At 53.5% G+C, this 26510-nt stretch overlaps 11 protein-coding genes across 11 annotated transcripts; 5 read left to right on the plus strand and 6 right to left on the minus strand.

Annotated features, from left to right (window-relative positions):
- Window positions 1-28: 28 nt before the first annotated feature.
- hcsA (homocitrate synthase) lies at window positions 29-1683 on the plus strand (the record flags this gene model as incomplete). The annotated part of the gene is made up of 5 exons (XM_056653254.1): window positions 29-83; window positions 137-372; window positions 445-525; window positions 595-662; window positions 714-1683. The coding sequence occupies 5 exons, from the start codon at window positions 29-31 to the stop codon at window positions 1681-1683; spliced, it is 1410 nt and encodes a 469-aa protein (XP_056514321.1).
- A 557-nt stretch (window positions 1684-2240) lies between these two features.
- Window positions 2241-4174, plus strand: NUU61_002673 (sphinganine-1-phosphate aldolase DPL1; the record flags this gene model as incomplete). Its single annotated transcript, XM_056653255.1, has 4 exons — window positions 2241-2335; window positions 2428-2905; window positions 2973-3106; window positions 3163-4174. The coding sequence occupies 4 exons, from the start codon at window positions 2241-2243 to the stop codon at window positions 4172-4174; spliced, it is 1719 nt and encodes a 572-aa protein (XP_056514322.1).
- A 627-nt stretch (window positions 4175-4801) lies between these two features.
- On the minus strand, window positions 4802-5086 carry NUU61_002674 (mitochondrial 54S ribosomal protein uL30m; the record flags this gene model as incomplete). Its single annotated transcript, XM_056653256.1, has 1 exon — window positions 4802-5086. The coding sequence occupies one exon, from the start codon at window positions 5084-5086 to the stop codon at window positions 4802-4804; it is 285 nt and encodes a 94-aa protein (XP_056514323.1).
- Window positions 5087-5718: 632 nt separating this feature from the next.
- On the plus strand, window positions 5719-7995 carry NUU61_002675 (SNARE-binding exocyst subunit SEC6; the record flags this gene model as incomplete). Its single annotated transcript, XM_056653257.1, has 1 exon — window positions 5719-7995. One exon carries the CDS (start codon window positions 5719-5721, stop codon window positions 7993-7995), a length of 2277 nt encoding a protein of 758 aa, XP_056514324.1.
- Window positions 7996-8606: 611 nt separating this feature from the next.
- NUU61_002676 (uncharacterized protein) lies at window positions 8607-10181 on the minus strand (the record flags this gene model as incomplete). Its single annotated transcript, XM_056653258.1, has 1 exon — window positions 8607-10181. One exon carries the CDS (start codon window positions 10179-10181, stop codon window positions 8607-8609), a length of 1575 nt encoding a protein of 524 aa, XP_056514325.1.
- A 318-nt stretch (window positions 10182-10499) lies between these two features.
- Window positions 10500-11471, plus strand: NUU61_002677 (uncharacterized protein; the record flags this gene model as incomplete). The annotated part of the gene is made up of 1 exon (XM_056653259.1): window positions 10500-11471. The coding sequence occupies one exon, from the start codon at window positions 10500-10502 to the stop codon at window positions 11469-11471; it is 972 nt and encodes a 323-aa protein (XP_056514326.1).
- A 1498-nt stretch (window positions 11472-12969) lies between these two features.
- Window positions 12970-14681, minus strand: NUU61_002678 (uncharacterized protein; the record flags this gene model as incomplete). Its single annotated transcript, XM_056653260.1, has 2 exons — window positions 12970-14458; window positions 14536-14681. 2 exons carry the CDS (start codon window positions 14679-14681, stop codon window positions 12970-12972), a joined length of 1635 nt encoding a protein of 544 aa, XP_056514327.1.
- Window positions 14682-15326: 645 nt separating this feature from the next.
- Window positions 15327-21865, minus strand: NUU61_002679 (putative ubiquitin-protein ligase E3 component (UBR1); the record flags this gene model as incomplete). Its single annotated transcript, XM_056653261.1, has 2 exons — window positions 15327-15594; window positions 15687-21865. The coding sequence occupies 2 exons, from the start codon at window positions 21863-21865 to the stop codon at window positions 15327-15329; spliced, it is 6447 nt and encodes a 2148-aa protein (XP_056514328.1).
- Window positions 21866-22541: 676 nt separating this feature from the next.
- On the minus strand, window positions 22542-23041 carry NUU61_002680 (cytochrome b-c1 complex subunit 9; the record flags this gene model as incomplete). The annotated part of the gene is made up of 5 exons (XM_056653262.1): window positions 22542-22601; window positions 22690-22738; window positions 22803-22868; window positions 22941-22960; window positions 23030-23041. 5 exons carry the CDS (start codon window positions 23039-23041, stop codon window positions 22542-22544), a joined length of 207 nt encoding a protein of 68 aa, XP_056514329.1.
- Window positions 23042-23299: 258 nt separating this feature from the next.
- NUU61_002681 (putative RNA binding protein Pym) lies at window positions 23300-23926 on the plus strand (the record flags this gene model as incomplete). The annotated part of the gene is made up of 1 exon (XM_056653263.1): window positions 23300-23926. One exon carries the CDS (start codon window positions 23300-23302, stop codon window positions 23924-23926), a length of 627 nt encoding a protein of 208 aa, XP_056514330.1.
- Window positions 23927-24551: 625 nt separating this feature from the next.
- hem14 (oxygen-dependent protoporphyrinogen oxidase) lies at window positions 24552-26474 on the minus strand (the record flags this gene model as incomplete). Its single annotated transcript, XM_056653264.1, has 3 exons — window positions 24552-25392; window positions 25519-26111; window positions 26169-26474. The coding sequence occupies 3 exons, from the start codon at window positions 26472-26474 to the stop codon at window positions 24552-24554; spliced, it is 1740 nt and encodes a 579-aa protein (XP_056514331.1).
- Between the last annotated feature and the right edge of the window lie 36 nt (window positions 26475-26510).

The raw sequence follows: 26510 nt of genomic DNA on the forward strand, positions 1-26510 counted from the left end.
ACCCCTCCAACCCCACCATCTGCGCACAATGTGTCCCGGTGCCGACTCGGAGCCCAATGGGCAAACCAATGGTGCCAATGGTCGTATGTTGACCCGTGACAAGCAACATAATGGGATTTCATACTAATGTCTAAAGTAGAGGGTGAACACCCCGGCTTCACTGGCATCGAGACCCGCCAGAACCCCCACCCATCCGTTTCGAGGAATCCCTACGGCCACAACGTCGGCGTCACCGACTTCCTGAGCAATGTCTCGCGCTTCCAGATCATCGAGAGTACCCTGCGCGAGGGCGAGCAGTTCGCGAATGCCTTTTTTGATACCCAGAAGAAGATCGAGATCGCCAAGGCTCTGGACGAGTTTGGCGTGGACTACGTGAGTCATAACGGGCAACTCGGGAAAATTCCACATCGTCAACAGGGAGCTGACCCTTGCTTCTCTCTATAGATCGAGCTTACTAGCCCCTGCGCCTCGGAGCAGTCGCGCCTGGACTGCGAGGCCATCTGCAAGCTCGGCCTGAAGGCCAAGGTACGTTTTCTTGGTCTACATAGTTTTGCGCCATGTTTTGTTGGATCAAGGCTGATGGTGTTGTTCTAGATTCTTACTCACATTCGTTGCCATATGGATGATGCCCGGATCGCTGTTGAGACTGGTGTTGACGGAGTGTGAGTTATACGGGACCATTTCACCGGAGTTCGTGGACTGATTGTGTGTAGCGACGTTGTCATCGGCACTTCTTCTTATCTCCGTGATCACTCCCACGGCAAGGACATGACCTACATCAAGAACGCCGCGATCGAGGTCATCGAGTTCGTCAAGTCCAAGGGCATTGAGATTCGCTTCTCCAGCGAGGACTCGTTCCGCTCTGACCTGGTCGACCTTCTGTCGATCTACTCCGCCGTGGACAAGGTTGGCGTGAACCGTGTTGGTATCGCCGACACCGTGGGCTGCGCTTCTCCTCGCCAAGTCTACGAGCTCGTCCGTGTCCTGCGTGGTGTTGTGGGCTGTGACATTGAGACTCACTTCCACAACGACACCGGCTGCGCCATCGCCAACGCCTATTGTGCTCTGGAGGCGGGTGCCACCCACATCGATACCTCGGTTCTGGGTATTGGCGAGCGTAATGGTATCACCCCGCTGGGTGGTCTGATGGCCCGCATGATGGTCGCCGACCCCGACTACGTCAAGAGCAAGTACCGCCTGGAGAAGATCAAGGACATTGAGGATCTCGTGGCCGAGGCCGTCGAGGTCAACATCCCCTTCAACAACTACATTACCGGATTCTGTGCCTTCACCCACAAGGCCGGTATTCACGCCAAGGCCATTCTCAACAACCCCAGCACCTACGAGATCATCAACCCGGCCGACTTCGGCATGACCCGTTACGTGCACTTTGCCTCGCGCCTGACTGGCTGGAACGCCATCAAATCCCGGTCGCAGCAGCTCAACATTGAGATGACCGACGACCAGTACAAGGAGTGCACGTCCAAGATCAAGGCTCTGGCCGACATCCGCCCCATTGCTGTCGACGATGCCGACAGCATTATCCGTGCCTACCACCGCAACCTCAAGTCGGGCGAGGACAAGCCTTTGATGGACCTGACTGCCGAGGAGCAGGCCCAGTTTGCCGCCAAGGAAAAGGAGCTGGCAATTGAGGCCCAGGCCCAAGCTAGCAAGATCGCCTAAGTGGCTCGCAAATTGGGCGCTATTTGACTGATTTTCTGTGCGCAATAGCGTGCTTATTGTTCCAGATCATTTCCCGCCACCCGCATACTATCTGCTCTGTGGTTTCCGCGGAAAGATACATACAGTGGAATTTCTGATGATTTGATGTTTTTACGTGTTTGGGACATTGCTTTTTTTATTGGGTTTGAAAAAAAAGTCTTCGCTCTCTCTGGAAACCAAAAAGAACTGGTGTTAGGAGAGAGTTCTCTCTATGTATATAAGTGCAGAAGACAGAAGCCCCTTAGGAGGTGGCAGCAGATTTCGTTTCTTTGAGCATTTCATGTTTTTCAAGTTTCTTGCAGGTGTCGTGTCCACAAACTAAATTATGTAGAATATCTCTAAGGGAAGTAGAGTAGGAAGCGTAGATAAGTGGAGTTGATGTAGAGCGGGTTCCTTCTGCATGTGGCGGCCGAGGCACGCTAACGGACTCCACGTCGGATTGCCGCGCCTCCGACCTTTTCCCACTCCCATTCCTGGTCCCTTCTCATTCGTTATTTCTAGACCATCCCTAGGGCATCATGAGCTCTTCGACACTGCCAGTAGCTCTACAGAGCAAGCTGCTGGGCTTCGGCAGAGCGTCCAGCGCGCATCTGTCCGCCTTCAATCTGGACCTGTGAGTCTTTATCCTTCCCCCCGCAAAATCTCTCCCCCCCCATCCCGATCATCGTTGACCCATCCCGGGAAAAAAAAACCCCTGGCATACAGACTCCGCAATATTGTATTTATAATCTTTGTTCTTCGGTATACGCGCAAGACTTTCTATTCCCTTCGCGGATATGGCTTGGTCGGCACCGTTCGCAATATCTACATTGCCGCCCGTTTGTTCTGCTACTCCATCTTCCTGCGCACCCCCGGCGTGCGCGGCCAGGTTGATAAGCAGGTCTCTACTGCTATCGAGAACCTCCAGTCGAAACTCGTCTCCAGCGGCCCGGATGTGAATCGGTACCTCACCCTCCCCAAGGAGGGCTGGTCGCCGGAGCAGGTTCGCGCCGAGCTTGATAAGTTGGCTGGCTTGAAGCATACTCGCTGGGAAGACGGTCGCGTTAGCGGTGCTGTTTATCATGGAGGCGAGGATCTTTTGAAGCTGCAGGCCGAGGCCTTTGGACAATTTGGTGTCGCAAACCCCATCCATCCGGATGTTTTCCCGGGAGTCCGGAAAATGGAGGCTGAGGTGGTTGCTATGGTAGGGGGGTTTTTTTGATATTTTTGGTGTTTTCTTTAGGGTTCATTGGCACTAATTTTCGCTATAGGTTTTGGCTCTGTTCAATGCCCCTTCGGATGGCGCTGGTGTGACCACCAGCGGTGGTACCGAATCCATTCTTATGGCTTGCTTGGCTGCCCGACAAAAGGCATTTTTGGAGCGGGGAGTGACGGAGCCCGAGATGTAAGCTCTCAATTTATCGTGTGATGGTTGCATGAACTGGCTGACAAGTCTGGTAGGATCATTCCTGATACGGCACACGCCGCATTCATCAAGGCCTGCAATTACTTTAAGATCAAGCTACACCGAGTACCCTGCCCGGAACCCGATTACAAGGTCGACGTTCAGGCCGTGCGCCGCTTGATCAACCCCAACACCGTGCTGCTTGTGGGCTCATCGCCAAATTTCCCCCACGGCATCGTTGATGACATCCCCGCCTTGTCGCGCCTTGCAACCAAGTACAAGATCCCTCTCCACGTTGACTGCTGTCTGGGATCTTTTGTCGTGGCTCTCTTGAAGAAGGCCGGCTTCGCTTCGCCGTACGAGGAGGAGGGTGGCTTCGATTTCCGCCAGCCCGGTGTCACCAGCATCAGTGTCGACACCCACAAGTATGGATTTGCGCCCAAGGGTAACTCGGTTCTGCTCTACCGCAACAAGGCGTACCGCAGTCACCAGTACTTTATCTACCCGGATTGGTCCGGTGGTGTCTACGCCTCTCCCTCCGTGGCCGGCTCGCGTCCCGGTGCTTTGATTGCCGGTTGCTGGGCCAGTCTGATGAGTGTGGGCGAGGACGGCTACATCAACAGCTGCACAGAAATTATGAACGCCGCACGCAAATTCGAAGCTTCTATTCGAGAGCACCCGCTGATCTCGCAAAATCTCGAGGTCCTGGGTAACCCCATGGTCAGCGTTGTCGCTTTCCACAGCAAGAACGGTGCCATTGATATCTACGATATCGCTGATGACCTCTCTGTCAAGGGCTGGCATCTCAATGCCCTCCAGTCCCCTGCTGCCATCCATTGTGCCTTTACCATCCCCACTGCCAAGGCAGTCGACCAGCTGACCTGTGATGTGGTCGAGGTCGTCCAGAAGGAGCTCGACAAGGCCGAGGAGCGCCGGCGACAGGGCAAGGCGTATATCCTGGAGCGTGGCGATACTTCGGCGCTCTACGGTGTCGCCGGCAGCATCCCTGACAAGAGCATTGTCAGTCGTCTGGCAGAAGGTTTCCTCGACACCCTGTACAAAGCCTAAACCCACAGTCTATTCATTTCTTGTTTTGTTTGTACATCATCAGCGGCTTCGACCTCTCTTTTTTGGGGCCTGAGCGTGTTTAATCCACGATGGAGATTCACCATCTTCTACCTGACCACCTCTTGTTGGTGCAGTGGCGTTTTGCGGTGTGTTGCCGAGGGCTTCCCTATGCATTGTATGCATGTGGAGCTGATTGGAGAGTGTTTAGCGTGTTTATTCTTACCGAGTTTTCAAATTGCACATATTTTGATTTGATCTTTGGCTTCTGGTCAGTAGATTGGAAGCTGTCCCATATAATACAGTAGTGCAAGAAAAAGACAAGCCCACCATCGGGGAAGTCCATGTGGGCGTAGAGTACATTGCCATGGAAGAAAACAGGGAAAGAAAATAAAATCGCTCCATGCAAAACAAAAGGAAACCCAATGACAAAAATAAAAACACCAATGCCACTCAGGTGCATCGAGAGCAAGGCAAGGTAAGCAAAGAAACCCTCCCACAGAACCGAGTGCAATGGATACAACAATGCACCATGTAGGAGGAGCCTTGTAGGAGTCCATCATATCCCATGACTGCCCTCGTTTTCTTGAGGGAAATGGAAGTAGATTATATCACCCCTTTCCTCTCATCTTACTGCCCCCGCAACTCCGTCCGTTCAGCAACACAGCTCTTCTCCAGGTAATACCCCGGATCGGGCTTGCGCTCCAGATGCACCTCCTGTTTCGTGAGTCGCCGGTCCACCTCTTCGACCGAGACCAGCTCTTTGACTTTCATGATCTGACCGGCCACTGATGGCGACACGGCGTGGAAGACAGTGCCCATGCGCTTTTTGAGTCCTAGGGCTTTGAGGACGTCTGTCGAGCGGCGTGGGAGTCCGATTGCGGAGCGGAGGAGGGTGATGCGGAAGAAGCTCATTGTGTTGGATTCAGAGTGTGAGAGAGGATGTGGTGTTAAGCTGGGAAAGAACTCTCGGGAGAGGTCTGACAGGAGATAGAATGGAATGGGATCGATCGGGTTGGAGATAGAAGGTTGCGTTTTTCTTCTTTTTTTCTTGGTCTTCGGCTTGTGGAGGGATTGCCCGATTGGGGTTTCGCGATGGCCGTAGTGATTGCGGTCGAAGGCTATAGACCAATTGGGGGGTATATGAACCAAAAAGAAGGGTCAAGGAACACTGGATCTGCAGCGCAATGCTGATTTGCGCGAGTCTCCGTCGCGGTGGTGGATTGGAGTCCCGCAAAACCACGGGCGGTATATCACGTGGGAATTCTGCCAGGAAGCGACAGGATGATCCACAACAGCTGGAGGACCTGGAGTCTTCTGCATTCGACGACTTGGGATGATGAGGTGCTTTGTGTGGATGTGACAGCCTGGTCATCTCATTGTTTAGGCTGTTCTACTCCCGTGTACAGCTCGACCTTGTCTTATGCCCGTGTTGTTGACACCTCTCAACGGGGCATTCCGATAACCGCGCTAGACTGGGGTGCTACTCCCCAACTAACCCCGATAATTATCGACGTTATTTGATCGTCGAAACACATACCGCTATTATGGAGCAAGCCAGTAACACGGAGGCGACGGTGGCCATGCCGCGGCTCGAGGATATCCTGCGACATCCGGAAGACCTGGACAAGATCGGCGGCTTGAAGGCCGAATACCTGCGCAAGAAGGCGGCCGTCGATTCACGGCTTCGAGAAGGTCTGCGGGATCAGCTGGAGGCTGTGCAACGCAGCATTGGGACTCTGACCGAGGGCCAGCGACAGGTCTCAAAAACTAAAGACGAGCTCCAGGGCATCGACAAGCTGTGCGCTGAGTCCCAAGATAGCGTCGAAGATTTCGCGCAGATTGATCAGCTGGCCCGGATCCAGCGTCATTTCGAAGCCACTTTGATGATGAAGAAGGGCCTGGAGAGCTTCAGCTCAGATATCCAGGAGGTGGAGGAACTATTGAAAGAAGACGACGAGGACCCAGAGAACCAGCCGAATCTGCTTCGAGCTCACATGCAGATCTCACGGCTGCGCGACTTCCGGGACGAGGCTATTGATCAGATTCGCAAGGCCAAGGACGCTAGCAGCGAGCAGACCTTGACGGAGTATTTCCAAGGGCTGGACTCGGTGATCGATTGGTTCGATGAGCACCTGGGAACCGCGTGCATGAACCTCATTCCGCTGGTACAATCTGATAATAGGAGCATGGTTGTGCGACTCGCAGTTGTGGTGATGAACGAGGAAAAGAACGACGATACGGTGCGGGCACTACAGGAGGCCCAGAAGGATCACAAGGACCTGGCCAGCCGCTTCAAGTCTATGAACATTGGTCCCAAGACCGTCCGTGGATACAAAGAGAAGCTCATCCAGGCGATCGAGCTCTACGCAGAGGAGCAGTTCGAGAATACCAAGGAGGAGTTCCTCGAGGACCCGGAGCATCTGGAGAAGAGCTTCCGGTGGTTTTTCAACGATTTGTTCACCGTCCAGCAAGGCATGCAAAATCTGGTTCCGAAGAAATGGAAGATCTACAAGACCTACACAAATATCTATCATCGGATGATGCACGATTTCCTCGTCAACATGATCGATGATCCGGACGTGCCTGCCGACAACCTGTTGACCATAATCCACTGGAGCGAGAAGTACTACAAGAAGATGAAGAAACTTGGCTGGACGCCGACCGACCTCCACCCCAACATCTTGGACGACCGCGAGCCCGAGCTCGTCCGCCAGTGGCAGAGTGTGATCATCAATGCGGTCGAGGAGTGGATGGACCGGATCTTCGAAGCCGACAAAAAGGGGCTCGTCGAGCGGCTGCCCGATTCCCTGGACACCAACGCCGATGGCTATTTCCGGACGAAGACGCTGGCCGATATGTGGCGCATGCTCCACGAGCAGGTGATGGCATCCGGGGCGTCGGATCGGGCGGACGTCGTCGAAGGCGTGATCGATGCTATGTTCCGAGCCCTCAAGGGCCGGCAAAGCGCGTGGCTGGCGCTGATCGACGAGGAATGCGCCAAGCACAAGGCGGGCGGCGATCACGCCGAGGGAGTCCAGATGTTGCAGGACTATCTGGTGGGAGTGGCCAACGACCAGATTGCGTGTATCGACGACAACGAGGAGACCGGGCAGTTGGGGTACTTGTCGCGGTTCAGACAGGACCTCGAGCCTCTGGTAACACCCAAGTATATGGCAACGCGAGCCCAATCGGAGCTGGATGCGATTCGCGACGGATACGTCGATCTGAGCACGCATTGTCTGGCACAGTTTGTGGCCGTGGTTTTCAGCGTGGATTTGAGCTCGGTAATTCCAGACTTCTTCACGCCCAGGTGGTACGGCGAGTACGCCTCCAAGCGCATCACATCCACCTTCGAGGACTACATGGCCGACTACACGCCAGTGCTGCACCCGTCGCTGGCAGATATCCTTGTCGAGGAGCTGTCCGACGAGCTGCTGGTGCGGTATCTGTCGGCCGTGCGCAACAAAGGCGTCAAGTTCCGTCGCCACGTCGACCCATACACAGACAAATTCAAGGACGACGTCCTCACCGTCTTTGCCTTCTTTCAGAAATACCCGGATTCCTTTGCCGGCACCATCAAACAGAAGTGGCGGCTGGTGGATTGGCTGGTGCGGCTGCTCGAGGCCGAGAAGGGCCCGCCATTGGTCAATGTCTACGAGTCGTTCAAGATCGAGTACTGGGATCTGCAGCTCTCGTGGGTCGAGGCTGTGTTGCGTACTCGAGACGACTTTGAGCGCAGTATGGTCAGCTCTATTAAGGCCAAGGCTGCTGAGTTGTCGGTTGAACGGGGCATGGAGACTATTATGAGCCGAATGCGGTGATTTTGTCGCTGTTTTATGAAACCTGCTCGACTCGTTTACTATTTGTCATGCCCCCATGCCATGTAGCTTCGATTGTTCAGTGTCAATCCGCAAGAATGGCTCTCATGGTGAAGTGACTGGTCATTGCGTCACTACTCTTCGAGGTTATTCGCAATGCGAATTGGGTGACTTGCTCGCTCAGTCCCTTACCACCAGATTCCCCCAGTCAAGATATTAGGAGCGAGTTATCATTTCGCTCCACAATCTTGAAGATACCGAGACAAGACATCTTGGCAAAAAGCAGCAGCGGGACAATGACCGAGGTTAACGATGCCTGTTTCAACGCAAGAGTTTGCTGCTGAGACTGGTAGCCATTCTGATGACTATACATAATGCATGTGTTTGGAATCCCAAGCAGGCTTGGGATACAAGATTTGATTTGTTTGATCAGCGAGGTAGCAGTAGAGCCACGTAATGTCATGAGCTTCCAAGTTTATTCAAAGAACCAGGTACCTAGGCACCACCAGTTTGGAAATTCATGCTCCATAAACACTCACGTAGTGTCATCGACATTGTCATAAATCTCACCATACAACCAACAGCCTCATGAACACAGTTTCTATTGATACACCTCAGCCCAGATGTACACCCCCATCCACACTGCCCTCAGTCAACCCACTCGAAGCCGATGACACCGGACGAGGCGACCCCCGCGAGAAATCCAGACTCCGTTGCACGACGACGGTATACTTTTCTCCCAGTCGGGCATTCAGCTCGTGACTTTGGGAGAGACCATCATCACCATTGTTGGGGTTTGACTCGGTGCTCAGCTTCTTCGCCCCCATTTCACAGATACACACCGAGTCCAGTAGGATATCCTTTGCCCAGACGAATGGATATTGCGGGGGTGTTGAGGATGGGGCTTTGCGCTTGGAGCCGGTTCCCTCGCAGGATTCGGTAGAGATGGATGGAGACCCCGATGGAGAATCGTTATTCAAGGGTTCGTGCTCTGTTGCTTCTATCGTCTCAGCCTCGCCAATAGTATCAGCATCAGAAGAAGAAGCGGCTATGAACCCAGCCGCACGAGGCGTCGTCCGTTCCTCGTCGGCATAGTAGTCCCGATACCGAGAAAGCAGATCGCGAGCATCGAAGAAAAGACGCTTGGAGCCATTATTTGGCTGTTGTTTGCGGGGCCCGTTCGTTTTTCCGGGGTTGCTTCCGTCTTCGCCGCGCCGTCGTCCTCGGACGTAGATTGTATTCACGAGCGTGGCGTGCAGCAAAAGCGGGCGCGGTTTCGGTTTGCGCATCAGCGCTGCTGTGTAAGGATCTAATAGCTTTGGCTGAGCTGGCGCATGTTGTTGAGCGTGGGAGGAGGGTCGAGATGTGACTATTTGTGCTGCTGCTGCCTCTTCGGCAAGGTGTGTTGGGAGCTCCTCGAGCAGAGGGTGAGTTTCTGCTACCGGCTCGTTGTAGTGGGTTATTGCTTGCGATTTGTTGGGGTTGACATGTAATTCATCTTGGGAACCTTGTGGAATTTCAGAATGTTTATTGTCTGGCTGCTTGTCTTTCGACTCGCCTTCCAAATACCCTGCCTCGAGGAACTTGTCTCGCAGCATCACGCAGAACGGGTATAAGCGTGCTGTGGTATCCACGGGAGACGCATGCAAGACTGTTGCGGCTTTGGCGCGTGGAAGCGCATGCAATGATTCGAGGGAGACGGTGAGCGGTTGCGTCGTATCTGACCCAGGGTGGGCGAGATGCTGGCCATCGTGATGACCAGGTTTCGAAGCAGCAGGTGAAGGCTGTGAGCGCGTTGATTTCGCTCGCTTCTGAGCAGCGACTCGCTCCGCCTCGTGCATAAGGCCAGCAAGATCCAGCGAGTGGAAAAAGGCCACTGCCTCAGCGAGCCGCTCCCGCGTCGGAAGACTCATCACCCCGAGGGTGAGATGAAGCGTGCCGACAGGTCGCACGGCACCATCCGGAATAAGCGCACTCGGTGCATCTTCGGGCTGCGTTCCTGCAGGTGCCGAGCCATGGACCGGGGGATGAGTCCTTTTGAATGCCACAAGCGACTGTTCCAGCTGCGGCAGCGAAGAGGCGTTCACCAGCGGCAGACAGAGGAAATGCGTGAGCGGTGTGCGTTTTTCTCCCCTCAGCGCTGGTTTCCGAGGCTGCAGCCGAGGCGCGTTGGGTTTGGAGTCTGTCATGATTGACCGGGACTCGTTGGGATGAGGTGCGCTCATCAGTTTGGACGTGCGGAGAGGCCCGCCTGGCCAGCGGAGTTTCATGAAATAAGACCCTGGAACATACAGAGACTAATTACTGGATTTAGATGCGACCAGGGGTCTCTGGGCCTGTTGTCGGTGGTTCAATTGGATGCTCCGTATACTCTAGGAGGCCTCACCTATGTACCTCCAGTAGCCAAGACCCATTACAATACGTTACGCCCGGTATCATTTGGACCGGTGGCCAGAAGAGAAAACAGTAACATCCCACCCTTTCCCTTCCAAATATTTCACCACCGCATGCTACTTGGGCAGATTATGTTGTCCACCACTACAAAACTCATCGGAAGAAATCCAAAGGCTCTCAAATCGGCTTTTACAATTGCAAACATCGCGACTGGCTCCCCAATTAAATCCTCTCCACCCCTTACACAGAGATACCACTGGCAGTTTCGAAAAATGGCTTCGAACTCCTCGGAAAGCACGCATGAAAAAGCACTAGCGGCACTTGCGAGGTTGACTAGGCGCGATCCACCTCGAAATCCGTCTAAACGGACCGCTAACAAGGAATCTCGTAATAATATCGCTGATCGCATCGAGAAAGCTCAACAAGAAGCTGGCCTGCACACATGGGGATTCCCTATTTACCGATGTACCTACCAGAATGACGCCAATTGGACCGAATTTTTGCGTAGGTACCAATGGCATGTCTCTCACTCGCTGGAATACTATAATGGCCTAGATATGCTTGATAGCTACCAGGCAACAGTTTTTGAGGACAGATCTCTATTTGAGGGTGCGAGTACAGCGACTATCCGAGACCATTTCCAAAAATGGGCAATGAACGCGATTCAGGAGTCAGGGGGTTCACCTGATATGATTCGGACGTTTAATGTCAGAGTTGCCCGTTATCGATTCTGTCTCTTTGTGAACGAAGAATCTTTGCAGAGTGTTCTCCGAGCACCGATTGATGATTGTATCAATAAAGATGCATTTGTGAATATGTTGTACGGTTGGTGGAAGCCAGAGTCTATTGAAGATTTCAGTCAAGAAGAACTTGAGGATGTTGATCAGCCAGAGGACTTACTTGACGACGGCTATGATTCCGTCGAAGGGTGTACTTTGAAGGATGTCGGGTGGATGAAAGTGGCTTTATGTGACGCGGGGCTAGAAGGATATCAACAGATGGGCGAGGGGGGCGAGTGGCAACGGCTATATGAGCGTCCTCATGGGATTTGCTATCATATATCGAACTTCCATGCTCGGCGGTGAATCAATCATGTTTATGTTGAGTCCAAAACGAAAAGACTTGCATAATCTTGGCGCCCAAGTAGTACGAAATACGCCTAAATATTATGATTATTCTACTACAGGGTAGATTAGGTAATAAGGCCTAATTTCCTATTTTTCGTAAGGTTATATAATATTACCTAGTCATCTCACCTGTGCACTTGCAGGTATATATGCAAGTGATTGAGAAGAGCCATGATGCAGAAATTCTGAAAAAGCGGAAAAGAAGCCGTGTCCTAGAGCAGAGGAACCAAAGTGACCCTGCGTCAGCATTTGCTGGTGAGGAAACCACTGTCTTCGCGATGCAATGCCAAAACAGAGAGGAGAAAGGGAAATAGAGAAAGCAAAGAAAAAGGAAAGAGGAGAGAGTAGGACGGGAAAGAAGAAACAAAATATGCAGAAAAGGAGAAGAGAAGAAAAGGATCGGAGGGTCGGAGGTCAGAAAAGAAGAGAGTGGACACATTCCTATATTCAGTAAAGAAGAGTGAAAAGGAAGAGGGGGAAGAAAAGGAGGAAGGGAGGGAAACGGGAAAAGATAAAACAGCAGGAGTTGGGTAGAAAAGAGAAGAGGAGCGAAGAGGCGAAGAAGCTCAAGCTTTGGTCTGACATGAACTTGGAATCGCTCGAGCCATCTCACCTGAATGTGAAGCAGGCCAGATAGTCCTGGCACAGCTCCTTGAAGACACAAGTGCCCAAGAGATGTCATCATGCATTAAGAGCATGGAAGAAGTCATCTTGTTGTGTTGTGTGGATGTTGGAACCTGGAAGGGAAAAGAAGTATCCATCAGCCGGGGCCCTCAGCTGAGCGAGACTCATCATCGTGATGGCAGCGAAAATACGGTCTACAAGAGAGAGGAGAGGGAGAAAAAACCACTAGAGTACTCGCCTGTGATGTGACAACAGAGTGACGAATCTCAGAAGGTAGGTCAAGCAAAGATGGAAAAGAAAATCAAGAAGGCCTATAAGTGGGAAAGAGAAGACAAGAGGGAAGATGCATGATGGAAAGTCCAAGGTGGAGTGGGTGGGGAGGATGAAGAAAAGAAAAAAAAGTTGGGGGAAGAAGAGATGGGAAGGGGAAGAAGGGTATTTATAGTGTGGGAGAAGTCTCAGGGAATCAGGCCGCTGCCTATTGAGGAAGGCAGCGATTGAGGGCTAGGGCTCCTTCCGAATTAGGAAGGCGTGATCTGACGAGACTTCTCGCCTCACGACGGGATTGGCTAATCACCGGAAAAATCGCTAATCAGGCAAACACCAGCCTCCCGGATCACAATGAGACTCGCTAATCGCCAGGAGAATCGCTAATCAGGCAGACGCCGACGCCAGATCGGGTTGCGGAGGGGATGCAGCAGAGGATCGCCGACGATATATTGGGAATAGGCTACCATGGTATGGGTGGAGAGGGTCTATGGTTGATATTATTGCGTAGTATGGGGTATCCAGAGCAGCTTCAGGATGAACTAGAAAATAAGAGCAGCCTAGATCAGTTTGCCTCCTTCTTTCGTCCTTCGACCACCCGCATAACATCTGCCGCGCTGTCCTTGTCGCCCTTTTTCTTCTTCGGCCCGCGCTTCCTCTTCTTGCCGCCGCGCTGGTCTTCGAATTCCAACAGTACACCCTCCTCCTCCGCCTCGTCCTCGTTTCGACTGCCGCCGAACCCGAGATCCATGTCCGCTGCGTCCTGAGCATCCCGTCGCCGGGCCTCTTCGAGGAAGCGCTTGCCTCGAAGGTCCGCATCGGAAGACTGGCCCTCTTCATCACCGGCCGATGGAGACGCTTGTCGCAATGCCGCCGCTCGCTTGAGCGCAGCCAATATCGTGGGGTCCTTGGTGAGGGGATTGGAGCGGTCCTCTGGTTCTTCAGCGACTGTAGAGGAAGCACCCGAAGCGAAGTAGTCGCGCGGCTTGGCAGGAGCGGCGTCGGGAGCAGGTGGTTGCTGAATTGCTTCGCTGATGGGAGCTTGCTCGCGTTTGGCAGTGGCATCGCCAATCTCGCTGTCCTCGTCAGAAGATGACCCGTCATCTTCCTCAAGCCCGGCGAGAGGGTTGTAGTCGCCAACTCCGGCAAAGATATCATCGTCTTCTTCCTCAGCCGCGGCATCGGCAGCGGCTCGGGCGGCGATCTCGGCCGGCACTTCCATGCCCAGCGGCTTGGCAGCCTTACCTGGCATTGGCATGGTAGTAGCAGCGGAGCCACTTGCCTCGCCCGGCTTATCAAGCCAGCGCACCTTTCGCTTGGTTTTCCCTGCGGCGTCCGTGATAAGCAGCACTTCTCGCCGGCGGCCATTCTCGTCCTGCTCGACGAAACGCTTCTTTTCGGGTTTGCCATCTCCAAGCTTTTTGAATCTCGAGCCTAGCGTCGACTCGGGCAGTGGTGCTGGAGCTTCCACAGCTGCAGCACGGGCAGCTTTCAACTCCCGTAGGATCTCATCCCGGGTCTTTTTCGGGGGAGGCGGCGGGGCCATCGTGCCTTTCTTCTTTTCCTTGGTCTGTTTAGGTACTGCATGAATCTCCTCCAGTCCCTTTTCTTCCATCAGACGCTCAAATTCCTCATCGTCATCTTTCTCGGTTGGTGCTTCTTCTGTAGGCGGCGGAGCCGACTTCTCCGGTGTCTGCGAAACATCCTCGCCAGCCTTGACACGCTTTAGAAGCTTCCAATCGAGTCCCTTGATCATATGCGTGCTTGAAGTATCACCTCCCACCCCAAGTTCCGCGCGGAGCTTCTCAAAGGTCGCCTGGTCGATTTGTCCCAGCTTCACCATCTCCTCCAGCGCCTTGATGCGGGCCTGGAGATCTTCCCCGGGCTGATTATCTGCCTCGGCATTGCGCTGCTGAGCGCGATCTTGGTATCCGGAAGGCAGCTTGGTGCCTTTGGGCGCGGCCGAAGACTTAAATCGCTTGGAGGGTCGCTGGTCGCCTTCGCGGCGGTGCTCTGCGAGCTGGCGCGCAAAATCTAACCCGGTAACTGAGCGCCTGCATTTTTCAGATGTTAGCTGGTGCTGAAAATGTAAGACAAGAGATTGTGGATGTACGCGAAAAGGGGACCGTACGGAGTCATGGGAATGCTGGAGCGCATCCGCGAGCCCAGCGCGCTGGGCGTTGCGCCCCCAGGAGCGGCATTTCGGGGTGTGGCGCTCTCCTTGGAGCCTGAGGGCGACTTTTCCACCAGCAGGCGCCGGAACTGTTCGTTATTCATGGTTGCGGGTCAGGAATGAGGTTGGAAGAGGCTCAGGCGTTGAGGTGCAGATCCGGCTTGGCACCGATAAGATACATCCAGGACCCACTCTTTCTCGAGGGGTCTGCAGTCGAGAATCGATCAGTGCTGTGATTGCAATTCAACAGTTTTCATCTCAATAAGTCACAGAATAAAATGTGCCGAGCTGCAACCTTTGCGCTGGATGATCGACCCCAGCAACAGTCACCGGGACCGCGACGCGTCATTCATGAATTGCCACGAGACGTGAATGTCTTCTAGATGGCCCTTGGCATCTCTCTCGGCCCAGGGATCGTTACACTTCCAAATGAGGAGAGACTTTAATCTTTTGGCAGTTGCAAACTTTGGGTAGGCTAAGAAATGATCAAGTGGTAGTCAGATGAAAACCGCTCTCGATGGGGGCAAAGCTGCAACTAATGCTATATCGGAGAGCAGCTGCTTATAGATCCAACATGCCCAAGTGAAAGATACACACAAGAGACGAAAAAAGAAGAAAAATAAAGACAATAAATCAAGGTCGCCGTTTTCATATTCGCCTGCGAAAGCAAAACAAAACAAAGAGAAAGTCTAATACCCCGGCCATGAATTCTCTTTCCCTTTTGGTTTTTGGTTTTTGTGTCGAGTTCATCAGATAGTCTCCCAGCCGCCGTTATTGATCTCAGATTCGAGCTTGCGGCTGATCGTCGCCGGGACGGCGTGCGAGAGCCAGACATCTCGTAGCAACCGATCATATCGCTTCTGGTTGAGGATGAGCTGGCGGTTGCGTCGCAGGCCTGGGTCGACCTCGCCGTGGCGGTCCAGGTATGGGGCATAGTGCCAGGAGCCGTTGCGGTTGTGCAGGTAGAGAACGGTGCACTTGCGGATGTTGATGAAGAGACCAATGTCCTTGCCGCACCTATTGTGGGGTGAAAAGCGGGTTTGTTAGCAATGTTGCTACAGATAGGATTGGATGAGAAAAGGGAAGGTGGGGTGGAGGGGTGGACAAACTTTTGAACATGCTGGTTACAGCCGCCCAGCTTGTTGTGCATGCAACATACTGCCTGCGAGCAAAAGATATCTCCACAGAAAAGACAGATACTGGGATCGCTGAGCTCCTTCTTGGAGTTGGGACAGCGGCGTCGGTTTGCCTCTTCGATCAGACTGTCAAAGTACTTGGGCAAGCCGACCAGCTCATAAATTGCGGGGTGGGACAGGCTTGGCCACAGTCGATGGTCTTCGACACGAACCCCAGAGCGCGACGCGTTCCAGTGGAAGATCCATCCCGAGATGACGGCGTCGAAGGGGCTGTTGCTCTTCCGCGCGGGGTTGATCGACGTGAAGATCTCATCGAGCGAAGGCAGGTGCAGCGCTGCTGTGAGTCGGTCGAGCTCCGACGTACCCACATCGGTGAACCCTGTGTTGGGAAATTCAACGCCGTGCTGGACGCGAAGAAGAATAGTGGTCTTTCGCAGGAAGGTCAAAGCGTAGCTCGAAACGAGTCGTCGTAGCGCAATGATTATACCGGGGGTGGCGGATTCCTCTCCATCTTTCACGAAGCCACTCTCAGCAGGGAATGAGGAGCCCTCGGCACGTCCCACTGAGTTTGCCTTGAGCTCGGCGACGACCGAGTCGAAGAAATGTCTTGTCGCCGTATAGCGTTCCTCTGAAAGTTCAGACCCAGACAGATATCTCTCACCCTGACCAGCAAGTTCTTCCTTAAGCCCCAGCGGCCAGAGAATGAAGGTGACCGCGACCTTGACAATTTCAGCCACGTAGCACATCTGGACGAGATGGCGCACATCGATCCGAAGCACCGGCAACAAGGAAAGCGAACACTCCGCCAGGAAGACAAAGGTGTCTACGGCAAGCAGGGGCTCGATGTTCCGGACATCGTTCAGCAGTGGCGTGCCACTCAAGCAAGGATGACCGACAAGCAGCTGACAGATCCTCTGGCGGTGCATCTCCTGGAATTCGTGCGTCGCGCGGTTCTTGGGTGCGCCAGAAGAATGAAGGCAGCCGACCGCGGCATATGTCAGTGCCGTCTCCGCCAAGACACGTAGATGTGTTAGCGTCAGCGGAGGTATCTTGTCCAGCAAAGTAGATCCGGGCTCCGATTCAACACCACGCTGCGCGATTTCAACAGCAGCGATGCTAAACCCAAAACTCCGGATCAAAGAGTCTGTATGTATGAGGTCATCATTGTGAATGACCTCAGGGCCGGCGTTGAAAATCGAACCGATGTGGTTCATTTTGAGTGTCTTCTTCAGCCGGTTGTAGATCTGGACAAGCTCCGACATAGGGCTGTCCGTAGGGCTAGACACCTGTTGAAGAGGGCTAGATGGCGAGATGTCGTCGGCGGTAGGGAAAAGACCCGGCATCGCCATCCGCGATGACGAAAGATAATGCGCGGTGGTAGTTGAGGGAAGCGAGGAAGCCATGAGTTGATCAATCTTAGTGGAAAGGGGAGGGACCAAAGTCTTGGAGAGATAGTCGATGAAGAGATCGGAATATGGCTGCTGATGAGCCTTTTCTTTCTCCATGAGCACAGGGAAATTTTGCGGCTGATTCAAAGCGTTCCTGAGACCGGTAGTGATCCACTGGTCAAATGAAACGGTGGTGTTCAGTGGTCCGGGATAGGACTCTTCTTTGCCCTTCCAGGTGATGGGAAGGAATGCATTCCCCAGAGCCTTGCACAATGGACACACAAATTCCTTGAGCATCGTGTTCTCGGGATGGTTGCGAGCGATTTGTTGACTGTGCCGCCTTTGAGTGGCAGTATAATAGACCTCAAAACAGGAGTAGTGCATAATGTGTCCGCAGCCGGTGGTCACCGGTCCACGCAGGGTACTCTTTGGATTGAAGCCTTTGCTCAACCCAATTTTTTCGCTGATGACTTCACCCCCGGAAGAGTCCAGTCGCCGGATTGTGGTATGGTTCTCCCCGGCCACACCAAATGGCCGCACCTCCTCAGCAGATCTGTCCAGGCTTGAGGGTGTCTTCAGAGCCTCACGGATTCGATCGGGGTCCCTGATGTCCGTCTGTCGCAAGATCGTACTCTCCTGAACCAACGCAAAAGTGCCAAAGAGCCTCGAATCATTCGTCTCCTCCTGACAAAGAATGCAGGTTCCACTGGGATACTTCCAGATTTTCGTCTCAGGGGTGGCTTCCCCTTCAGATTCGAGGTCGCTGAAGTCTTCCTCGCCCCAGTCGATATCGCCTTGGCTGTTCAGGAAGTTTTGCTGTTGCTGCTGGAACTGTGCCATCACCTTCGCCTGTCTTTCCAGAGCTTGCTTCTTCTTGCTCTCCTTTTCATTTTCCACGTCAATGGCAGGGGAATTGGTGTCGATCCGGTCGAAGGGAAATTTGAGAGAGGCAGTTGCTGAGGTATAGGTTTGAGGGCGCTTCTGCCAGAGACGTTTGAGAATATGGCGAATCTTAGGGCCGCAGGCAGCAAACTCGTTCATAACAGAGATCTTTTCCAACAGACCAACTATAGTCAAGTTGCCCGCTTTGATTTCTCGGGTCTTTGACAAGGCATGCCAGTTGAATGACTGACTCGAGTCTTCAGTCATTTCTCCTTCCTGGGAGTTGTCTTCCAAAACTGAGGCAAGGATTAGATGCAGGATGACCTGAAGGAAAGTCTCAACACGTGTCGGAGGAATACTTGGAGTACATTCCTGGCATGAGAGAGCATACTCCAGGCATTGGTGAACTATTTGGGCAAAGAGCATAGTCCCCGTGAAGCTAGGCAGATTAGAAAAGAAGCCGGAGCTGATGGGTCGCAGCTTCGGCTCAAAAACAATGTCGGAAGCCTTCTTGCCAGTCTTTTTGGCCACCCATTCTTTATATATGTTCTCTGCCTCGTCCCGCTGGTTCTTTGTATAGTGCGCACTGTACGGATCAATGAGATCGAGGTATTCAGGTTTCAACTCAAAGGTGCCCGAGTCGCTCAGGCCCTCTGGCGGACGGAAATTGGCGATCTCCTCCAACACATCCTGGAACATGTCCGAATCCAGCAACTTGTCACTCAGACGAGTTGAAAGATCAGAGAAAGAAAGTGGCTTGAAGCACAAGACATGAGCAATGTCACGGCTGATGTTGTCATGCGTCAAGTGCGTGCTGTCATCGATCGCAGTCAAAGAGGTTCGATCCGTGAGCAGAATAACCAACAAATGAACGAACTCCTCAGCAACATCGACAATTTGGGCATCCTCGTAGCCAGGACGAGGCAGATAGTTGCGAGACATCCAATCAACCACGCCGAATCGATGCGCAATGGATGCAAGGACTCTGCTGGGATCACACGTCACCAGCGCAGTCTGCAACAAGAAGATGTCCCGGTAGTAGGCAAAGTCACGGGAGGAGACCCCGCGGTACTGCGACATCTGATGTCGAAGACTGAGACCATTGCGAACCCACATACCGGCCTTCATCTGTGCTAACCAAGCACAAACTCTCAAGGGGTAGTCAAACATGACCAGGAGCAGATCCTCCGGCCCGAGAGCAAGCAGGTTATCATCAACGGGCTTGTTTGCAATTTTGGCAGCGTGAATCTCGTTCCTGGCCGACCAGGCGGCTTCAAAGAGAACATTGCGCATCAACGCAGCGTTGACATTGCGGCCGCACTCCACAAGCCAGGACAGAGTGTAGTGCAGGGCATGGTGGAAACTGATCGACCCGCGCTCAACAACGAATTCGACCACCCGGTGACATGGGACCTGACCAGAGGGACCAACTTCAAAGTCGAATGGTGGCAACGTTTTGAACCTGACTTCCTCTTTGATTTCTGCCTGCTCGAAGCGCTTACGCTCCACACCCGCGGAGTGAAGAATAGCAGTCATCGTTGTGGTTCTGATTGCTCTCACAAGATTATGACCGTTATCACGCTCAGGGTCGCGGAAAGATTCACAGAACTGTCGACAGAGCCGGTTGATCTCCCGCATTAGGATTGAAGCACTGATCCAAGCGTCGGTCTCATATTCAACATGCTCACCAACGGCGCGCACGTTGGGGCAGATACCTTGAGACAACTTGACTAGGTCTAGGAATTGGGGGAGATACTGCTCCTCGGTTCGCACACGATGCTGAACATACTCGGACTGCAGGAGGTAGCGGAGGTCTAGGAAGAAGTGGAAGAGACGTCTGTTGGTCACAGAGCCAGCATCGAATGCCAGCGTGGCGTTTGGATTGACGACTTGCGGTTCACCAACTTGCCTGGTGGTTAGGAATGTATATAGAATGGCCATGACTTTAGTGAGGAAGTTTCCTCGCAGCACAATCTCTTCGGTGATGGAAGGTGTCGTGAGAAGCTGCAGAGAGAGATTGACAATAGAGTGATCTGGCTCACGATCTGCAATGAGATAGAGCTGAGCCAGAGCCGTATACAGGGCGGACAGACGAAGACCCATGATGCGCTTGAACTGAGGAACATTGACGACGGTGCTGATATAAAGATCGCGCAGATCGGTACGCGTCTTCTTCCACAATCTCAGATCAAAGAGAACCAGCCAGTCCAAGCGAGTTCGCTGCCAGAGGTCTTCGTATGGAGGAACCTTTTCGCCTGCAGCTGGCATGGGTGGACGTACTTGCCAGTGACCTTCCGTTCTCGCAGGTGACGGTTTTCGTACAAGCGAAGGTGTTCGGGGGATGGGGATGTAACCGGGAGGTTCAGATGGCTGGGTACTGAGCTCGCGAGAGGGCGTAGCACTGGCCCGTTCTGGTTGAGCCGGTAGCTGCTCCGTGGCCTCAGGTGGTGGGGCGGGAGACGGCGGTTGTGGACGAGTAAGCCCTGCCAGAATACGCTCGGCCAGAGCGAGTTCATCGTCGTCATTGCCCATATCCATATCTTCGTCTTCCTCTGCCTCAGCCTGAAGACGGGTGAGCTCGATTTCCATTTCATCATCTTCATCATCCGCATCATCGTGCGCTTCGACATAGTCCTCATCGTCATCCTGTTCGTTGGTATCGTCGACCGCATCATCTTCATCATCGTCGTCGTCATCAGTCGCCAAAAGCACCTGACCATGGACAGGCAAATTGAGCATAAGTGTTCGGCCCGTAATATTCTCAGTCCTTTGGTGATCATCAATGCCCTTGGCTCCAATATCCGCATTGAAGCCGCCGCTGCCCTTTCGCCAGGGAGTGAGCAATTCTTCGCAAATGACCTGTCGGAAGATCTCGTTGTCTTCGAGAATACTGCATCCGGCAATATCGGCCAGCCATTCCACGATCGTCCCGCACATCTGCTCACGGAATGTGTCGCGTGCAGAGCGCACGGTGACGGTGACCCTGATCTCCTCGATGATCTTGGACACGGCCAGCAGCCGATGCAGATCCTTCGACCACTTGACCACACTGCGTCCAATATCATTTGTCTCGTGTGCCCGGTGCACACCGAAGCTGTCCCGCTCGCGACAAGCGCGAGTGACCTGGCGGGCGACATCCCGGATGGTATGCTTCTCATCGTTCCACAGCATGAGCGCAAACTCAGGCTCTTCCTCGGCTTGGTCGCCCGCTCCATACCAATCTGGACGTAGTCGAGATGCCTCCTCATCTTGTTTGATACCTTCGATGGTCTTCGGCAGGCGCAATTGCTCCGGGGAGCACGAAATGACATCACAGAAATAGTCCAACACGCGCGAGATGGTCAGTCGGACCGAGGCCACCAATTCTGAGGGCAGCTCTCGTCGTTCGCGCTCTTTCCCCTTGGCCTGGTCGCTGTCGGTGTGGATGGCGCAGAAGAGTGGGAGGCGCCAAGCCTCGTCATCGCCGCAGTCACAGCAGCCACAGTTCCCCGAAGATAGCGAGATCTGATACTGGTGTCCGGTGTGGTCGGAGGAATCGAAGCATCGGCTGCATAGCACACAGGTATCGTCGGCGGCGCAGGTGACGCATCGGTATGTGGCCTCCCCCGCTCGGAAGATGTGACCACATCGCTTGCCCCGCGCTGCCTCGCTATATTCCGCTCCTTCTCTGGCACCCTGGGCCTCAGCTAGCTTCCATGCACCTGCTGGTGTGCCATCAGGGAACAAGTGATGTACCAGCTCTTCGTTGTGTGCCACCAGCGACCGGAACAGAAGTTCTAAGAGGTCTCTTTCAGCCTGTGGGCTGTATCGGTAGTTGTGTTGCGAGGGCAAACGGAGAAGACCATCACCGAGTATCCTCTCGCATTCTGTGAGCATGTGCATGACTTCTTAGTTGAGGAAGATGCAAGATGTGTCCGCGGCCGCTCGGCTGTCACAGGTGACGGGGAGGCCGTTGGCGACAAGGCGCTAATGGGGCGAGGAACGAGCGTGTGGGATCGCCCCAGTTATGCAGTCGCCAAGTAAAAGCCCGAGCAGAGTTAATCGCGATAGGGCAGCCAAATGGTTGGTGTGGGAGCTATTCTCGGCTCAGGTTCACGGACGATTCTCGTGGTGGGGGGAGAGAAAAGTGACGGGCGAAAAAGAGATCGACCTCGAAGATCAGAAGGGACAATCATAAATCGGCTACAATGCCATAGGAAAGAAAAGAAAGGGCTCTGCCAATCCTGAAGACCAGAGATGGAAAGAGTGAAGAAATCACCAAGATCGGAGTCGAGGGATTGAGCATTTTTACTATGACATCGATGGAACCAGCGGTCTCCAGCGGTCTCCAGCGCCACACCGATCCTCGCTACGCCTCAGCCCACCTTCAAGCAAATCAACCACGCAAATAGAGAGATCTGAGATCTTGTGTGTGAAAATATAGATGTCCAAATTCTATCGCATACAAGCCCTCAAGTGGGGAGAGGGATAATAACATGGAGTCCATCGCACCCATTCGGTTCCATCGCACCCCCCTGGTACCAGCGTAGATCTACACCACAGCAAAACCGGGGTTCCTTTACTCTTCCTCCTCCTCGTCTTTGTTCAGATAACGGTACTTGATGTCCTTCCATTGCCGCTGTAGGTCGAAATAGTGGTTAGCGAGGGTTCTGTCCGGAGCAGCCGTGGGTCCGACCAGGGGTAAAAGGTGCGGGAGAGCAACATACGCCGCGGTTGACGGAATCCCAGATCTTGTTGGAAGTGGTATCGAAGGCACTGTTTCGCAATTGCATGGTCAGGGCTTCTGTATGACTCGAGAGAGGGTCCGAATGTAACGCACAGCTCAAACGCGAAAGCACTCGCGAAGATGGTCGTTAGGAAAACGGCATTCCTGCGAATGAAGGTCCTAGAAGTAGTGAAAAGCGGCGGTTAGAATCCAATGGCGCCATTGCGATCACGGTCGGAAGGGAAGACGGACTGGTAGATCACGTTGGAGATCTGTCATGAGAGGGTCAGTTCCTGCGAGCATCGAGACTCGAATGAGGTAGGAAAGGAATAGCAACATACTGAGCCAGCCATTGTGGGCAATTCAGAGAGGGAGATTGGCACGGGGGGTGGGATGAGGTCGAGGCGAGAGTGAGAGAAGAGTGGAATCTGCGAAGTTGCGTTGAAAAGCTGCGGGAATTCCCGGCGCCCTGATTGGCCCACCCGCCCCCGGGCTTCCGCGACGTCCACTGTGAATTTACATTTGTTTTCCTTTTGGATTTCCCTTTTCCCTCAGCATCGCACGGCTCTCTTCAGCAGTTGGTGTCTTTGATTCCGCTGCGCTTGCCTACCATGGCTTCAAACGTTTCCTCCTCGGGGATTACCACCGATTCTGCGACCGGGGAACGGTACATTCCCTCCTCGGTCCGCGCTGATGGGACCAAGCGTCGCGAAATCCGCGTGCGCCCAGGATACAAGCCGCCGGAAGATGTCGAACTCTACAAGAACCGTGCTGCCGCTGCATTCAAGAATCGCGGGAAAGGTGGGGTGCCTGGTGCAGAAGCACTGAGCAGTGGGGAGGACAAGACTACGCCGGGAGCCGGGACTGCCGCAAGCAACAAGAACGCCAAGCGCCGGGAGGCGAAGAAGAAAGCCAAGGAGGAAGGGGAAGAACCTGCTGCCGCCGAGAAGAAGGGCTTCGAGTCAGAGAACTGGCGTGCGTCGGCTGGTAAGAAGGACGAAGAGCCTGCCGACGAACCCGTGGATATCGAAGCCGAGAAGGAGAAAAAGGCCCGAAACCTCAAGAAGAAGCTGAGACAGGCGCGGGACCTTCGCGACAAGAAGCATCAGGGCGAGGCCTTGCTGCCCGAGCAACTGGAGAAGATCATCAAGATCCAAGAACTGGTTCGTCAGCTGGATTCGCTGGGCTTTGACGCCAATGGCGACAAGAAAGACACCAACGGTAAAGAGAACGCCTGAATGAACCATGGGATGTCTTGGTTTCTACTTGGAGGTTACTGGAGTCGAGCCCAATTCCCCTTAGAGAATCTCTCGATGGTTGTTCCATACAGCAAGACGCAGACCGGATCTTCTATACATGCTGGAAGCTTTTTTGCCGCTAGACTCAATTGGTTCGATGTCGCCTGGAGTCAGTTCGAGTGTTCAGCTGCAACGTTCACTACCCAACTGCGGCGGCCCATCACAGTCCCATGCCCATCCACTCCCAAGGCGAGCAATGGTGTTGCGAACTATCCACGCAATGAGAAGCGGCGACTCGATGGTGTTTCGACATGCATGACTTGTGGAGGATGGGCACCACTTGGTTCGTTTGCGCCAAATGCTTGGTCGTGGGTTGATAGCAAGGGCTTCATCAATTTGTTACTAGCAGCGCAGAAACAGAGAACCATTGCCAGCCTGTACTTTGCAGAAAATGGGGTCTGGAAAATAAACAAGATTGTCGCAACATGTGGCGATCTATTTACACACTCGAGGCTTCTACTATCTAATGCATACATACTTGAGAACAATCATCCCATCTGTTGTACACCAAACCACTCCCTGGCAAGATATGTACCATTCAGATAGAGGGAACCGTATCCACCAATCAAGCGAAATCCTTTTTAGTGCTTTCAAAAAGTCGCACGGGGGGCATGGTGATGCCACCCTCCAATTCCCAGTTGTGGTAATCATACTCCTTCCACGGAGAGTTCCCATCGCCAATATTAGTTCGGAGCTGACGCTGGCCCACACCGTACGTAGCAGCCAAGATGCCTTGCCGGACACATTCGCCCACACCCACGCCGTTGTACCAGTTTCCACCGAGAACGAGCCGGTGGTCAAATTCCGATCGCACAGCGTCGGACAGCTCGTACATGCGATCCAGATGGCCCACAGTATACTGTGGGATAGCATTGTGCTGCAGACGGGTTCGAACGACCTTCGGGGCCTGGGTGATGCCGATATGCCTTCGAAGCATGGCGCGAGCCATGTCCACGGCCGTGTCATGGTCTGGGTAATCATTCTCCTTGAACCCATCCCAATAGTGGCCGCCCAGCATCACAGTGAGCTTGGTGCCTGGCGCGCTGTCTTGACTGACCGAGAGCGATGGCATTGAGGGGTGTTGGCCGGTACTAGACGACGAAGCGAAAATAACACCCAGCCCGCATTCCGGGTTTTGTTCGAACGGGATGGATCGTGGGATCAAATATCCAAAGCCCTCCGCGGGCAGGATATTGGGGTCAGAGTAATACAGGTTGACCACCATCACAGTTGTGGCATAATTATGTTGCTGTAGTAGTGCCATAGACTTCTGCGGGTTCACGTTGGTTGGGTGGTTTGTAGGAGCAATGAGTTTGGCCAAAGCAGGTGCGGGGATAGCAGAAATAACCCGGTCGTACGTCGCGCGGCGCTTGTCTTCAGTAATGATCTGGCCCAAATTAGCATCACTGTCTTCAGGGGAATAGTAGGGCCCGGTTGAATCAATGAATCAACGTACATCAAGATTAGAAGCATTTTCCCTCTTGCTCAAAGCTCGGATATTCGTGCTTTGCCTGATATTGACCTTGCCAGACTGTTTTAACCCAGCGACCAAAGCCTCGATAAGCTGGCGAACCCCTCTCTTGAACGTGAAAGTACTTGACTCCTTAGCGACTCTATGAATGGCGTCCTCATGGTCTAGCACATCGCGGGACCGTGGAGCAGCATCCAGTGCCATAAAGTCATCCATCAACCTGGTACTCGAGCCGGTGAAGGCCTTGAGGCCGAGGCCAGCCAGAATCCCGGTACCTTCGAGATTGCGGATACCACCCATGAGAGTCTGAGCACTTAATTGATCAATATCACCGGCATAAATGCCATGATAGACCGATGAAACCAGATTGTCGGCGACGTGGGAGTTGAATCGGCGCGATATAAAGCTTGCGACAGACTCATCTTGAGCCCATTCCGACGGGTCTCGGGCTGGTTGGGCATGCTCCCAGAGGAGTCCCTGTAAGAACCCTTCAAATACCGGTTCTTTCAAAGTGCTGCGGAGGTTGCGGAGACCCTCGCGGTCTAGCGAGGGGAGGCGCACAAGACGATCGGGATAGTAGATGAAGCGATTGCGCGCTGCGGGGCTAAGCTTCGATGTCGCGATCAAGTCGTCAAATATACCTAAATTCACAATCTTTGACATATGATTAGCCTTACGCGATCATTGCGCACGGGCGGTGTGTGCACTTACCAAGGAAAGAAAGGGAATGGATGCGGGTGAAGCGCTTCTGAGAGTCCGTGGCCCATACTCGAACACCACTTCTCCCCCGTCGACGGGGATGACTTCAGAGTCCAGCCAGCCACCAAGCCGAGAAGACTTCTCGTACAATGTTACCTGGGAGCATTGGGGGTCTTGCGCCAATTGCCAAGCAGCCGTGAGTCCGGTGATGCCAGCTCCGATCACCGCGGTGTTGTACGTGCGATGTTGGCCATGAAGAACGGACACCAATGGCCGCCGACCTGCGCGAAGTCCACTAGCGACACATGGTAACCGCATTTCAGCGACCGACAATTGAATGAGTGAATTGAATCA

This window comes from Penicillium alfredii (assembly GCF_028826965.1).
Source record: "Penicillium alfredii strain IBT 34128 chromosome Unknown utg000004l_segment0_segment0, whole genome shotgun sequence".
Lineage (NCBI taxonomy): Eukaryota > Fungi > Ascomycota > Eurotiomycetes > Eurotiales > Aspergillaceae > Penicillium > Penicillium alfredii.